Here is a 16,093-nt window from a genome sequence, read left to right as displayed (position 1 = left end):
GAAATCTTTCTAATGTGTGTTTTCTTCTTATTAGATTCTACCTTGAAGATGTTTTCTAAAGAATCCAAAATGTTACAAAGAAGTATATCATTTTCAAATATGGTGCGTTCACTTTTATTATCAGTGTTGGGCTAGAAATTCATGTAGTTTGTTTTATACACATGCACAATGGTGTTTTATTTCTCCCAAAAGAAATGAGTTTATTCCTGTATGGTATCTACAGAATACTATAGATTACTATAGAATACTATTAGATTACTTGAAAATTCCATTTAAAACATTTTTCAAGTTGCCTTTCTCAAACTATTATTATTTCATTTTTAGCCACAAAAACTTGAAGAGCTATTCAAGTAGTAAGTCTTTTTTTTTTTTAAGTTGTCGGACTAAATGTTTATGTGCTGCTTAGATCTCTTGAACATGTTACTTAGTGTGTAGGAAGACCCCTAATGTGAAAAACCAATTCATCTAAAAGAACACATTTTGTTTTTCACATAAATTGTCTAGAACTTTTTTGAGATTAAAGAATTTTGGAAGTTTCCCTTATCCTCTGACGTCTGTAATCCAGCGAGGGCATTTTCACTCTCGAGGGCACTCCCTGGCCCTCCCAGGGTGTTGGCAGGAGTCCCTCCTGCCCAGCTCAGGGAGGCCACCAGCACCCAAGAGTCATCAGGCTTGGCCAGAATGTGTTGACACACTTGGCCATTTCTTCTTTGCTGGGGAGGAAACCCTGCATCAGGAATTAGCCAGCTGAGAAAATCTGGGTAAATTTGAAGAGCACCACCATCACGAAAATTTGGTCATTAATTCTGGGGGCTGGGATTTAAAAGCTAGAATAACCATGGGGGGAGTAGGGATTTAGTAATTATCGGTAATCATTCACGCCGAATCATTTGTATTTCAGGCTTTGTCATCTTGTTTACTTTTACCAGGAGATGCCACTGTCATAAGTTCTTCTTGGGATAATAACGTGTATGTATCTCTGCATGCCCCTTTGTATTTCCACACGCAGGATAGCAGCCTGGGTGCCCGTGAGGTGTATCTGGCCAGATACTGTGTTGTTTTCTAAAGGAAACAAACATTCTAAAGGAAAAAAGATGGGGATAATATTGTGGAGTACTTATGTGGTTATCTGAATCCAGTAATTTCTCCAGTTGGAATCTATTTTTATCTGAGTTTTGAATTGAGAACATATTGGTATAATTAAATGCAACCAAGTAAATTATAATTCCCAGGGGCCTTAGTAAGTGTAGCATTAAACAATAAACTATTTCTTGAATGTGTGTTTAAGAGTCTTAAAACCAAGCTGGAATACTGCTTTACTAGTTCTCATTTTCTTTTAGCTATTTCTATTCCATCGCATTTGGAAGGTGCCAAGATACATTGATGGGACATGATGATGCTGTTAGTAAGATCTGTTGGCATGACAACAGGCTATATTCTGCATCGTGGGACTCTACAGTAAAGGTTTATTTGTAATTTTTAACTTCTAGTGCTTGGACACAGAAATATTGTCAACTGTGCAACTACCTGTTAGTGCATTGTGACTTCACTCTTTTTCACAAAGTGTGTAATATGAGGATATTGAATATTGTTGCCTTTGTTTGAAAAATTATGTGCCTCTAATATAGTAGCTGCACATAATATATAGCATGATTTCTGCACAATGTGTTCTGCTAGATATTGAATACATTCTATGGAAGAGTTGTAGAGAAATATACAGGAGCAGCCCCTCATAACTGACTTGATTGGAACAAGCAGTTAATCAGAACATGTCAATTTAAAGTGAAGAATCATTAAAAAAAAATCTTATTTAAGCTTAAAACTATCAAATGCACTCATTCATCATTGTTTGATCTCTGGCTTTCCTGTGTAAAACACATCAGTATTCATCATTTTCAGTTTCCAGTAAGAACTTAGAAAAAAGCAAGAACCTACAACAAACAGAATTCCCTTTGGAATTCTTCAGGTTTTCCTCCATTTTTTTAGATAAATTACTTGCCTGACTTAATTTTAGTACATTTTTTGCGGGGGACTTCTTTTCTGAGTATTCTCAGAACATTTATAGACACCACCAGGCTTCTGCACTCACATTTCCTTAGTTCATACAATACTTAAGTCACATAATTCCAGCAGCAGGTGCAAGGATGGAAACAGACACAGGCACCACTGACTGTGAGCAAGCTCACACTGGGGATGGAAGCAGGGGATTGGGCAGGGGGAGCTGGAGCACTGTCAGCTTAGCTTCACTGGCAAGTGCGTCCAGTGGAAGCTGGTCAAGAGGGTTTTTCCTGAATGCATTGGAAGTGATTTTATATTAAACATTGAAAATACCTTCTGCACTGTGTTTATCCTAGGTGTGGTCTGGTGTTCCTGCAGAGATGCCAGGCACCAAAAGGCACCAGTTTGACTTGCTGGCTGAGCTGGAACATGACGTCAGTGTGAGTACCAACTAAACAAACCGTGGAGAAAGCGGAGTGGAACACTCTGGGGTGGGAGTGGGAAGGAAGTTCTGGATTTTGTTTATCCTTTTGCTTTTATTTTGTTTAGTGCAGATTAGAGTTCAAATTTCAGATCTGTTCTTTGATTTGGTTCTTTAGGTTCCAAGTCTTCCATTTTTTTCTTCCCTAGTTAGCTTCTTTGCACATTTCCTGAAAATCAGATGCCATCCAAATAATTTCTAAAATATTTCTGAGCATGCCATTTAATTTTTGGATAGCCTCAAATTATTTGGGCAGGTGATGGGTAACCCATCATATTCCAGGTGTTCTGACCCAGATGGTGGAACTGACCATTTCTTATAGGAAATACCATCCTGTAGTTGAGGGCAGGGACAGATGGCCAAATATACGTGACCTGCTGGCCAAGACAGCACTTAGTTCTCCGTCTCTTTTCACTGGGTCACCCCACTGCCTCCTAGGCTGTGGTTTACACGGCTCTTTCCCCTAGAGAGATTTGCATCTTAATTTTCATGGTCTTCAGATTAACTGAGGTTGAGAAATAGCAATTCCAAGATGGTGTGCAAGTGTGACCGTGAGAGCCCCTGCCCCATGAGCCCTCAGAGGTCCTGGGTCCACTGGCTGCTGCAGGCAGTTTGGCACTGCACTGCAATCTGGTACTCAGTTATCTTTCTGAGATGATCAGTTTAAGACTATTTTGAAACAGCATTACATTTACCCTTACATTTTCATCTCTCTCTGTATTCACTAGCCTATGGAAATTTTTACTGTATCTTGAAAGAAATTATTCAGCAGGATGACGCTGAAACACATGAGCGTTAGCTGCATCGGCATGCTGCACAATGGTTTAATCCATACTATTTAATCGTGTATAGTCAGCTTAGGGGAACAGAGCTGGTGATCGTGAATCTAAGTGGAAGATTTATCACTGTTTTCTTCCTTAGGTAGATACAATCAGTTTAAATGCTGCAAGCACACTGTTGGTTTCAGGCACCAAAGAAGGCACAGTGACTATTTGGGACCTCAGTACAGCCACTTTATTGCACCAGATTCCATGCCATTCAGGGACTGTGTGTGATACTGCTTTTAGCCCAGGTAGGCCTTATCCTTTTTTTTTTTTTTCTTTTGTTTGTTTTTAATGATTTATTTGAAAAGCAGAGGGAGAAATAGAGCAAATGAGCAAATGAGCTTGCATCCACTGGTTTACTCCCAAATGGCCGCAAGCCAGCAGCATGGAAATCCATCTGGTCTTCTACCTGGGTACAAGGGCCCAAGTACTAAAGCCATCTTCTGCTTTCCCAGGTACATTAGCAGAGAGCTGGATGGGAAATGAAGCAGTCAGGAATTGAACTGGTGCCCACATGGGCTTAACCCATGCACCACAACACTAGCATGGTATTACCTTTTAATGTAGCTATCAGGTAAATTGGAATTTTAAAAAGGTTTTTGCCTATAGCTGATGCTGCTTCATTCCAAGATACAAATGCTTTAAAGTACACTCATACTGTAAAAAATGGAATAAACAGATAAGTTTGGTGCAAAAAAACTTGAAATCCATGAATGAGCCTTTGTACCTGATAGAAAAGCAAGGTAGATATTGTTTGATTCCTGAACTGATTGAAGAAGTTAACTGAGAAGACGTAAATGAACTCAGACCCGAGGGTCATCTCAGTGTGTTGGAGAGGCACAGAGCCTTTCAGTGAGAGTACAGTTATTGCTTAAGTACAGGGAGCTCACAGAAAGGGAGTGGAGCAGGCCACTGGACTCGCAGGTACCATCTCAGAATCTACTGTGCACTGCGCTCTGAGGCTCGCGCCTGAGGCTGTCTCGCCCCGTGTTGCAGATAGCCGCCACGTCCTCAGCACGGGAGCAGACGGCTGTCTTAATGTGATTGACGTGCAGACAGGGATGCTCATCTCCTCCATGACGTCAGACGAGCCCCAAAGGTACGGTTCCTGTCTTGCCACATGAAGAGGCCTACAGACGCGTTCGTGATCACTGCACTTGGCCTGATTTGGCCGGCTCAACATGGCCCTTCCTTTGTGGTGATGGAATGATTTCTAAATTATTCCTGCAGGTGCTTTATCTGGGATGGAAATTCCATTTTATCCGGAAGTCAGTCTGGTGACCTGCTCGTCTGGGACCTCCTTGGAGCAAAAATCAGTGAGAGAATACAGGGCCACACAGGTAGGCAGTTACCACAGCTGTCCTCTTCTGTGGGCCTAGGGTCCTGAGCTCGGACTGCCTTTTCTATCACAGAGCGCTCTTGTTAGGCAGAAAGCACCCCGTGTGTTCTCCCTGCGGTAAACATTTCCTTCTGTCGTCATGGTTGGCTAGGTGAGCTGCCTCGGGGTGTAGATTTGTGTTGACAGGTACCTGACTCAAAGAATCATAATATGCAGTAAAATATATGTACATATATAATACAGCAAAAAGACACAAGTAATAAATGAACTCTGAGGCTTCCTCAGAGTACCTCCTTGTGTGTGTGCTGTTGCGTGCTCTCTGATGGGTAAGGCAGATGTGTGTGAAAGTGTGACATACAAAGTATAATAGAAAACTTCTGCCCCTTTGGTTTTTATTCAGGAGTGTATCTTGCAGATGTTTTGCTCGCTTTCCTCTTCATCGGCTGGAGGACAGTTAGCTTTGATTCCCTCCAAAGTGCAAAATGTCCCCCTTCATTCTCTTCCCTGGCTGCTGCTTACCCACTGTTTTTTCTTACATTTGTACTTTAGAAATTATGTATCTATACCTTTTCCCCACCTCAGCTAAGTGGCTCTAGTTAACATATGACCCCTTCTAATGGAAAAGTAAAATCAGCACTTCCACCAACTGGCTACCTTCTCTCCCCCTCCTGCCTCATTTTATTGCAGTCTGTTCTGTATCCATAATTCCCAGGTTTTACCTCTATATTAACATTTAGATGGTTTCTTACAAGTTTGTTATACCAAGTAGTTATTTTTAATTATACCAGGACCTTACAATAGAGATAAGACAGAGTAGAACTTTGTGCATTTTTGCTTGCTATCATTCATTAATTCTAGTAAGAGCTGTCTTTGGGTGCCCCAGTTGACTAACGAAAACGTCTTCTCTCTCAGGTGCTGTGACCTGTATATGGATGAATGAACAGTGCAGCAGTATCATCACTGGAGGAGAAGACAGACAAATTATGTTCTGGAAATTGCAGTATTAAGTGCCTTTTCCTGTCTTGCATATTCAAGTTGAACTTTAAAAATATTTTTAAACCAAACTTTTAAATGAACTGGTGAATGTGCAATGATAGAAACTAGAAGTTTTACCACACGGAAATTTGTGTGGTTTTAAACTTTGTAAATCACAATGACCTCACTGAAAGCCACTAGCTGCCATCCTCTAAGGCAGATGAGATGGCAGTATTTAGGGGAAGCATCTCGTTTGTAAGGCAGAGGGTCATACCACTGTGATGGTTAGGAGACAGGATTGCATGGCAGAGTAGCTCAGAGCTACTAAGCTGGGCAAGCACCAGGTAGCCGTGAACAACTGAGCTTTCCAAGGAAATGTGCAGTATTCGCTGCTGCTTCTGAGAGCCTGTTTTGTCTTCCTAATCTACCACAACTGCTGCCACCAGGTTTTTAGGTATGTGTGTTTTCACGGAGCGGCTACTTTGTATAATGCTCTACCCAGATTCTGAGAACCTGGGAAGGATCAGAAGTTCTCATAACAGTAAGGTTACTGTGTATGGGAACGGTTTGTATTTCATTAAACTATTAAATGCTCATCTTTTCTACATTAAAAATATTTTTCTGTAATGAAAGCAGTTTTCATTTTCTTAATTAGTAGCTTTTAAGAAAACAAGTATTGATCCTTCAAGAAAACTGTATTCAGTCATAGGAACACAGTTCCACTACTTTTAAAACTAAGAACTCAAGTCTAGATAGCAAGATAAGCAATCAAAGCATTTCACATTGGTTTTCTAAATCTCAAAACAAGGTCCATAGTACAGCAACAACACTGTTCTTTTATATTCAATTTTTAATACATACACCCATATTTTTGTCACATAATTACTATAGTACCTTACAGGCAGTTGGGATGGGGGAGAAACACTACAGACCATGGTAGTAAGAATTTCTCAGACTCAGTTTTAAGTGTCTTAAAACACTAACTAGAGAAATCAAGAGGCTCCTTGAGTTCCTGCTGCGATGCACACGTGTGAAGCAGCGCCCAGCTGGAGGCACTTCAGTCTCAGGCCTGGTCTCTGCTTTGGGAGATGACTGTTTCCCTGTCTTCAAGATCAAGTACGGCTGTGTGCAAGCTCTGTCAGTGGCTTCCAAATGATGCAACAACAGACTAAAATTTCCCTTTATACATATTTAATTAGGATAGGCATAAACCAAAACAGAAAAAATAAAGTGTCACCGTCACTTTGTTTACAGGGAAGAGTCAGGAAAACATTTTATTATCCCAAAGTAGGTAGGTTACATAATGTTAACATTCAGATGCCAAAATTAAGTATTATTCTACTTAATCTACAAATGAAAAGAGGAATCAAAAGTTCATCCTGTTTAGTATAAGAAATTTTACATTAAATATAGAGCGCTTTGTTTCTCAGGAAGCAGTACTGGCAACTTGGAGAAGAAAGATGTTTGTTACGCGATGACTAGAAAGTGTCAAATACAACCAAGCAGCTATGCTATTAACCTCTTTTGGGCTAGTGCACATTTCAGTTTAATACAGAACTACATTTTGAGTTTTAGGAAGGCAGCAATAATTATATTTTGGCTTTTGTTCTAGAGCTTAACATAGTTAAGGCGACAGTTGAAGCATATTAGTGAAGGTAGTTAAAATTTAATGACAATCATCATAATCTCTTGCGACCTACATAAACTGTATAATGCTTACATGGAATGAAACCAGCATTACGTAATTGGTGTTTACATACATACAGAGGGAGAAAAAACCTACCAAAGGCAATCACTCTAAATGTACTATCACGTACATGTTAATGCAGATATACCATAGAACTAAAATGACATGAAGAGCACTACTCATTACCTAGAAGAAAGGTAACTGGTTCTCATACAAAGCTAAGCTGGCATCAATCTCCCTCAACACAATGGCTTAGAAAAGCATCAGGTTTCCAGTAGAGAAACTATTCTAGGAAAGTCAGTCAATCTTGTGAAAGTTTCACAGCTGTAAAACCAGGCTAAGGCTACAACTACCGTGAAGTCTGAGGAGACCAGATGAACCAGTAGATTCCCAGCCATAACTGAGACGGGACGGTCCTCATGCAGCATATGCTCCCTGGCTCCGGGAAAGCTTCGTGTGCATAATACAGGAGTAGTTGAGAAAGGAAACTGGAGACGCTCAGCTGTTTCCATTGTGTGCTAACTGTTAAACTTCAGGGATGGTGTGGTCCATCAGGCTTTTCATGATGCTTGGCGCCATCCTACAAGAGAATCATTTTCATCATACACTCAGGTTCTGTTTGTTTTGAAAATGTGCTAATCCAGGAAAACGCCATCTAATCAGCCCCTTTGGGTATCCAGTAAGACTGAGGGAGAAGGGGAAGGCCATTCAAGTGAGTTCAGAGATAAGGGTCTCTGGTCTTCTAGTCAGTAGTAACAGGCCTTCTTTATCCCGGCTAGAAAAGTTACTAGGTAAGGTAAAAAGTCCTCGTATAGTTAGGTTGGTGATTAATGAAAGAAAAATGACATGGCTGTGGTTAACTACAGAGGCACATGGGGAAGGAGGGACCGGTTTCCAGTGGTTGCAGAGAAGAACTCAAGAAAATGCTCCAAGAGTAGCTAAGAAGGGTTATATTTATGAGTGTTTTAAATTTCACTTCCACATTCATGTTAATGATTCTGAAAGGATTCCAAGCTGGCATGGCAAAAACACTGACAGAAATTAGGATCTGAAAAGCTCTAGAGAAGTAACTCTTAGCCCTTTTCTGTTCTCACACATTTTTCCAATCAGTTCCTAGGGACGGCTGCACTACCCAACTCTCACCTGTCCTCGGAGGCGTGGGAGGGAATAGAAACCGGTACTTGTAACATCCCACAGGCAAGAATTCTCCATCCTGAACCACCACCACTAGACTTCCAGGGTGCAGTCATTTGTTCAAAGCAGACAGCAGGCCCACCTCTGTCCACTTCTGCTTGGACACCCTCTTTCTACTAGGCAATGTAAAAATTTAGCTAGAGGGGCTGCCACTGTGACATAGTAGACTAAGCCTCTGCCTACAGCACTGGCATCCCAAATGGGCACCAGTTCGTATCCTGGCAGCTCCTCTTCTGGTCCATCTCTCTGCTATGGCCTGGGATAGCAGCACTTATTGGGCCTCTGCAGCCATGTGAGAGACCTGGAAGTGGCTCCTGGTTCCTGGCTTTGGATCGGTTCAGCCTTAGCCATTGTGGCATTTAGGGAGTGAGCCAGTGGATGGAAGACCTTTCTATCTCTCTAACTTTAGCTCTCAAATAAATTTAAAAAAAAAATAAAATTGGCAAGTAATAGGATGAATTTCATTCCATACTTGGAAGCTGTGAAGAGTCATCCTTACCAGCCAATCCTTGGATGTAAATAATTTATTCTTCAAATTTTTAAATAAATGTATCACTCCTTAGCAATAAACCAAGCTTTGGGAATTAAAGAAAAGTGCAATGCTTACATAACTCATACAACTATATGTAGTATTTGAAGACTTGTGTACTTACCGTTTAATAATATGTTCAAAGATAAAAGCAGGCATGATTGTGATGGTAACTACAGTTCCAGATGTTGACAGTATGTCTGCAATTTGAGAGTCCTGATGAAAACACATAATGAAAATTAATTTTACTAAGCCTTTAATAAAAAAAATTATTCTTGGTAAAGAAATATACACCATACCTCTTGTTATGTTAGGCTAGCATGTCTAAAACACTAAGATATTTGTTATTTTTCTAGTTTTCCTTACCAAGTTTTATTCTATAGAAAGCAGTTTTATAGATAGTAACAAAACTGAGTTGAATATATTAGAAAAAAGTCACATTTTCATTATTTCAGGTAATATTGTGGTACTGTATATGGGGAAAATTATCTTTTCTGTTAACCATGTACACTCAGCCAAACTTTATGACATAGGCAGGTCTTAATTAACATTTTGACCTTAAGACAGACTTAAGGGAATTCAAAATGTTCATGCAAGTGTATTATTCAATCTGTAGGGACTTAAAAACTTTTAATTCCATTTTCCCACAAAAATTTTGAAGTGCCCTCATATTTAGGGATTTTAGGAGGAGAAAAAACTAAAAGGTATGAACGTGATCCAAAGCTTTTACTCATTTCCTATATTCCTGTACTGAAAAACAGCTGGGGAAATATTCATTCAGAAAGTCATGAAAATCACTGCTCATGTCCTTCACCAAAGTTCACTCCAGGGACTTCACAAAACATTTTTGTCTACCACTCCTTTTTAAAAATAATTTATATAAGGTGAACAAATTTCATGTATTTCATATATACACATTTAGGAGCACAGTCATACTTCCCACCCTTCTTCCTTTTTTAAAATTTTTACAATGACATACTTTATTTTATAATCATAAACTTAACCCTCCAGTACTTAAAGAATTTAATAGTAAGAAGAAAAAAATCACTTTTCCTCAACAGTAGAAACAAGGGCTATAAATAATCAAATCTCAAAATGTCAATTTTGGTCATATACATTTTTTGTAATCTATTGTAACAGATTGGGGAAACACTGTCTGTCTGGGACTGGCTTATTTCACGAAGTATAATGCTTTCCAGTTGCATCCATTTTGTTGATAAAGATTTTGTTCTTCGGGGCCGGCACTGTGGTACAGTGGGTTAAAGCCTTGGCCTGCAGCATAGGCATCCCATGTGGGCGCCGGTTCTAGTCCCGGCTGCTCCTCTTCCGATCCAGCTCTCTGCTATGGCCTGGGAAAGTAGTACAAGATGACCCAAGTCCTTGGGGCCCTGTACCCACATGGGAGACCTGGAGGAAGCTCCTGGCTCCTGACTTCGGATTGGCACAGCTCCAGCCGTTGCGGCCATCTGGGGAGTTAACCCGTGGATGGAAGACCTCTATCTCTGTCTCTAACTCCTCTCTGTAACTCTTTCAAATAAATAAAATCTTAAAAAAAAAGATTTCATTCTTCTTTATGGCTCAGTAATATTCCATAGTGCATATATATACCACATTTTCTTTCTGTAGTCATGGGTTGATGGACATCTGGGTTGATTCCCTATCTTAGCTATTGTGAACTGAGATGCAATAAACATGGAGGTGCAGATAATTCATATGCTGATTTCATTTCATCTGGATAAATTCCCAGGAGTGGGACGGCCGTCATGTGGTAGCTCTGTTTTCAGATTTCTGATACCCCTCCTCATACAGGAATGATAAATCTAGGTAACAGCAGAGAGAACCTGGTAACAGCCAAAGAGCTCAGCTAGCTTATGCCAGAGCCCCAAATCTGTCTCATGTCTCCCCTTGTCCACTTAGTTTCTCTATTCTGGAAGTACGAAAACATGTCAAAGAAAAAGACACTTGCAAAATGACCGTGAGGCACAAGGTCTGTCACGTACCTTCAATCCAATGACATTCTGGCCGTTGATCTCACAGATGTTATGTTCCGTGAGGAGACCGTTTCTGGCTGCAGAACTGTCTTTCACTATGGATGTTATTTTCCCATTTTTAAAGATAAAGCCAACATGTCCAGTACTGTCCTTATGCATAGTAATTGTCCGCTCAAAAGGCCTATAAACATGAGTTCAATTAAAAATTTAAATTCAGGATAAACATTTTAATAGATTTCATATGCAATAAGCTCTGCCATACTGGGTACTTGTTACAATAAAGGCAAAATGTTTCTAGTAAGAGCAACTTACTATAAGTGAGAGCATACATTCACAGACTACTTTTATTGTTTTAAAAGGTGGTTTTTTGTTTGTTTTAGATCTCTTCATTATGGTTTGACTCATTACTCAAGACTTCTTTTGGGGCCAGCGTTGTGGCCTAGCGGGTTAAGCCGCTGCCTGTGATGCCAGCATCCCATATGGGCACCTGGTTCATGTACTGTCTGCTCCACTATTTGTTGCTCTGCCTTTCAATTGAAAAAAATTTTTTAAATTAAAAATTATAAATAACTACAAAATAGCACCTTCCACCCATAAGGCCAGATCTCATTTTCAGGACTCTGAACCCACTTAGTTCTACACAGGCTCTGACCCTCACAAGGAATCCTAACACTGTATGTAAAGGCCCTAGACTGTATGCTTTAGCAGAGGACTTTGGGTAAGTGAGACCAGAGATGTCATGCTACGTAACTACTTTTCCAACACCTTTTGTTTTCTAAAGAGAATGGAGAATACCTACTGAGAGGTCAAATTCTTATAAGCTCAGAAGTAAGGTGTTTTTGTAAAATCAAAATGCTATTTAAAAAAAAATAAAACTACGTAAGAACCACCTGTACCATCTGCAAGACTGTAAGGCTCATCAGTAACATTTGATAGTTTTCTGGAACAACACACTGTATTCACAGAATCCTAAAGCCAAAGAAAATTTCCATTTGAACTGTTTTTAGCAGCAGCTTACCTGTCACGAATGGTCATTGTAATCTTCTCTCCAAAAGCCTGTTTGAGCACCTTGTGAGCTTTATCGGAGCTCCAGCCTGCACAGTTTTCACCATTGATCTGGAGTACCTGGTCGCCAAATCTCAAACCAACCAATGAGGCTGGAGAATTTGCCTGGACTAGCTGAACAAATATACCCTAGATAATAAGGAAATAACTTTGGTCATTTACCACTGCTGTAATAATGGTTTTAACACATTGGAAAATTAGGAAACAGCTGTTTGTAGTTGAAATCTAATAACCAAAACTAAAGAGAAAAAACAATAGGAATATAATGTGCTCTCACTCCCTTAAAAACAAACTGAAGAATTTATCAAGGCAAAGCCCCCAGAGAATAATCAAAAAAAATGAAACTCAAATCATGATGCACTAGGTCAACTTCAGTCACCCCTCCACCACCTTGAAATAAAAAGACTAAGGAAATAAAGTAGGATAACTAAATCAAGTGTCTGAGTCCAACAATGCCAAATAGGTATAAGCACATTATCATAATTGCAAGGGTACCAGACCAAAGGACTGCAGGCCTTATGTGGCTCATGGGCCAGATGTTTCCCATGGAAGGTGGGAAGTGAATTAAGTGTTGGAAGTCAGGTGAATTCTTTTACAGCTTAAAAAAATGATGGTTTAAGGTCATACTTCTACCTTTTGAGCTGAAGGAATCGATTCCTTTACTCATTTGCTAAGTTATACAGAATCAAGAAAGATTACAGAGTTTAACAGCCCAAAATGATAAACATATTAACCTCCACATGAGCCTTTGTGAAGAATCCATTATGGGGGCTGGCACCGTGGCATAACAGGTAAAATTAATGCTGGTGGTGCCTGCACCCCATATGGATGCCGGTTCATGTCCTGACTGTCCCACTTCCAATCTGGCTCACTGCTAATGGCCATCACACATTCTTCTCATTGGTTAACCTTGGGGTAGTAAGAAAGAACTAGGTGGCATTCCATGACGTGGGCCAGTGTGCACTGGCTGGAGCACAAATCCACTGCCAAGATACCTACAATGGGGGTCAGCACTGTGGTGGGCTAAAGCACCACCTGTGACTCTGGCATCTCTTATGGGAGTGTCAGTTCACGTTCCGTCTGCTCCACTTTTGGTCCAGCTCCCAGCTAATGCGCCTGGGAGAGCAGCAAAATATGTCCTAAATATTTGCATGCACAAGGGAGACTCAGAATTTCACACTCCTGGCTTCGGTCTGACCTAGTCCCAGCCACTGCTGGGGAGGTAAACCAGCAAATGGAAGCTCTCTACCTCTGTGTGTATGTGTCCCTCTCTCTATCTCTTGCCTATCAAATAAATAACAAAAAACAAAATAGAGAATTTAATAGATAAGAGCTAAAACCTTAAATCGGGGTAAAGATACAGCACATCTTTCACAATTCTAAAGGTTTCCTCAGGAATAAGCCTATTTCATTTCTACAGTATGTTAAGATGAGAAGTAAAGTAATGGTAGCCCTAATTAGAAATTTTTGCTCAGAAAATAACCTATCAAATTCAAATTGGAGGGGACGGTGCTATGGCCCAGCGGGTTAAGCCACAGCCTGCAGCACCAGCATCCCATATGGGCACCAGTTCGATTCCTGGCTGCTCCACTTCCAATCCAGCTCCCTGCTAATGGAGCTGTATGGGAAAGCAGCAGCAGATGTCCCAAGTGTTCGGAACCCTGTACCCACATAGGAGACCAAGATGAAGCTCCTGGCTTCAGCCTGGCCCAGTTCTGGCTGTTGCAGCCATTTGGGGAGTGAACAAGCAGATAGAATCTCTCTCTTTGACTCTGTGTCTCCCTCTCTCTAACTCTGCCTTTCAAATAAATATATAAAAAAATTAAAAGATGGAAAAACAAGGCAATAAAAAAAACCATCTCAGAAGTTAAATCACCATCATTTGCTTTAAAAATGTAAACACATTCTCACTGAATCAACTGTTTAATTTATATATGCTGACCCATTTCAATGCCAGAATTCTATTATCTGATTTAATTATAAAATACATAGACCATTGAACTTTATTTCAGTTGAAGAATTCAAAGCAAGGCAAAACACAAAGTCATACAAAGGAAGGTGTCTGGAAACTTCAGTTCTGCTTCCTCAAAACAGAGCATCTCTAAACAAACTTGGGATAGCAGATTTAGAATATTCTCAATTACGAGTACGCTACTGTAACTAATTAAAGCATTTCCATTTCAAATTATTTTAACATCACTTAATATTCTCTAACTACTCAGGTAAATTCCGATAGGTATTACAAATACTTACATTATCTATTGATTTAAGCCTGAGTCCAATTTTTCCATCTTGATCCTTACATAAAATGACTTCACGAATCCCTTGTTTAATTTCTGCTCTGCGAATCCCAACATCATTTCCAGTTACAGGAGCCACCATATAGTTCACACTGGAAGGTCTTGCTACCAACTGCTGACAAAACATATATGTGTCAATATTTAGAAGCACTCACTTAAAAAAATCTACAATGGTAATTAGCAGAACATACTCAATTGTGGTTTTCCAAAAAGTAATATACCAAGTTCCCTCAGATAAAGTTGGATTTCTGCAAATATGACACTGTTTTTTTGTAATTCTTTCAATCACTGCCATACTTAGCATCTCCATTAGATTCATGGCTTACTCTGTCTTCTCTTTCAAAATCACTGGCATTGGTCTCATGTGTACAGTCACTAACTGCAGAACGATGGTTTAGTCAACAATGGACCCCATACACAATGGAGATCCCATAAAATTTTATTGGCTGGTGATGTCATAGTTTTCTGATCTTGTATAAGTATACTATCTATGATGAACACATAATGATGAACCACGTAACAGCATGTCTCAAAATGTATCCCATCATTAAGCAAGTAATGACTACTGTGGTTTGTCTTCATCTCAAATGTATTATCTTAGACTTTAACAGCCATAGTATACTTCTGAAAGACATTTCCACAGGTTTCTTTTATACAGTTTAATCTTTGATAATTTATCCATTCAGAGTTTGTCTAAAAGGAGCAACATTCTTATCTCACAATGTTAGTGAGGATTAAAAGAAAAGGGCATGTTATGGGGCTTGCGCCATGGCACAGTGGGTTGATCTTCTGCCTGTGGTGCTGGCATTCTATATGGATGCCAGTTCTAGTCCCAGCTGCTCCTCTTCCGATCCAGCTCTCTGCTGTGGCCTGGGAAAGCAGTAGAAGACGGCCCAAGTGCTTGGGCCCTGCACCCCTGTGGGATCCCCAGAAGAAGCTACTGGCTCCTGGCTTCAGATCGGCACAGTTCCAGCTGTTGTGGCCATTTGGGGAGTGAACCAGCAAATGGAAGACATCTCTGCTTCGCCCTCTCACTGTCTGTAACTCTACTTCTCAAATAAATAAAATCTTAAAAAAAAAAAAAAAAAAAAAAGGAAAAGGGATATAAGTTCTAACACACATGAAGTATCGAATACTTTTTCTCATCTCCTTTAATAACCATCTACGAATTAGAAATCAGACACAAAAGGAGAATGCCCCAGAATGGCTATATACTACGGAAAACTCAAGTTTTCTTAAGAAAAAAACATTTTTTAATAAAAAATTGTATTTACTTAGAAGCATTCAAAATGTCAAAACAGCTGCAACCTTTTTTTTTGTTTTGTTTGGCAATTAGAGTGGTATTCAGTTAACAGAAAAATTATTTCGTAGAAGCTGCATCAGATAACTGAAGATGAAAAAAAATGCCATCCCCATATATAACTAAATTGTGCTGTGCACGAACAAGAACCTGCTTTAAATCCCCATGCCAATTTACAACCTCCATACTGTACCAGGCAAGGTTAGTGGCTACTGAAAAACCACCAGGACAGAGCTATCAAAAGACACATTTGGTAGTGTGTTAACATACAAAAAAAAAAAAAAATGACACTGTACAGTTTAAAACAAATCTTACATAGCCTCACATTTCATTTTTTCTTCAAAAGGAGCTGTATATATGGGTCAATTAAATGCTTTATAGACAACGAAAAAAAACTGCGTTAGAACCAA

The 16,093-nt window shown here is 39.8% G+C and overlaps 2 protein-coding genes across 8 annotated transcripts in view; one reads left to right on the top strand and one right to left on the bottom strand.

Annotated features, from left to right (window-relative positions):
• The window catches only part of NSMAF (neutral sphingomyelinase activation associated factor), a 66,382-nt gene extending 60,133 nt beyond the window's left edge, over positions 1–6,249 (top strand). For all 6 annotated transcript variants that reach the window (XM_070075059.1, XM_051844491.2, XM_008255557.4 and 3 more), the window contains 8 exons: positions 35–102; positions 902–969; positions 1,341–1,464; positions 2,355–2,438; positions 3,401–3,551; positions 4,300–4,402; positions 4,534–4,643; positions 5,555–6,249. In XM_070075059.1, the coding sequence (XP_069931160.1) occupies positions 35–102; positions 902–969; positions 1,341–1,464; positions 2,355–2,438; positions 3,401–3,551; positions 4,300–4,402; positions 4,534–4,643; positions 5,555–5,649 (803 nt within the window). In that variant the 3' untranslated portion in view covers positions 5,650–6,249. The remainder of the gene's footprint in view (positions 1–34; positions 103–901; positions 970–1,340; positions 1,465–2,354; positions 2,439–3,400; positions 3,552–4,299; positions 4,403–4,533; positions 4,644–5,554) is intronic.
• Positions 6,250–6,791: 542 nt separating this feature from the next.
• SDCBP (syndecan binding protein) overlaps positions 6,792–16,093 on the bottom strand; it is a 33,877-nt gene continuing 24,575 nt past the window's right edge. The window contains exons 5-9 of one of the 2 annotated variants that reach the window (XM_051844505.2): positions 14,337–14,498; positions 12,037–12,212; positions 11,028–11,199; positions 9,152–9,243; positions 6,792–7,884 (exon numbers count right to left, since the gene is read on the bottom strand). In XM_051844505.2, coding sequence (XP_051700465.1) covers positions 7,830–7,884; positions 9,152–9,243; positions 11,028–11,199; positions 12,037–12,212; positions 14,337–14,498 — 657 coding nt within the window. In that variant the 3' untranslated portion in view covers positions 6,792–7,829. The remainder of the gene's footprint in view (positions 7,885–9,151; positions 9,244–11,027; positions 11,200–12,036; positions 12,213–14,336; positions 14,499–16,093) is intronic. The other variant, XM_051844506.2, reaches the window with a different exon arrangement.

This window comes from Oryctolagus cuniculus, chromosome 6 (assembly GCF_964237555.1).
Source record: "Oryctolagus cuniculus chromosome 6, mOryCun1.1, whole genome shotgun sequence".
Classification (NCBI taxonomy): Eukaryota; Metazoa; Chordata; class Mammalia; order Lagomorpha; family Leporidae; genus Oryctolagus; species Oryctolagus cuniculus.
This window is presented reverse-complemented; position numbering and strand designations above follow the sequence as displayed.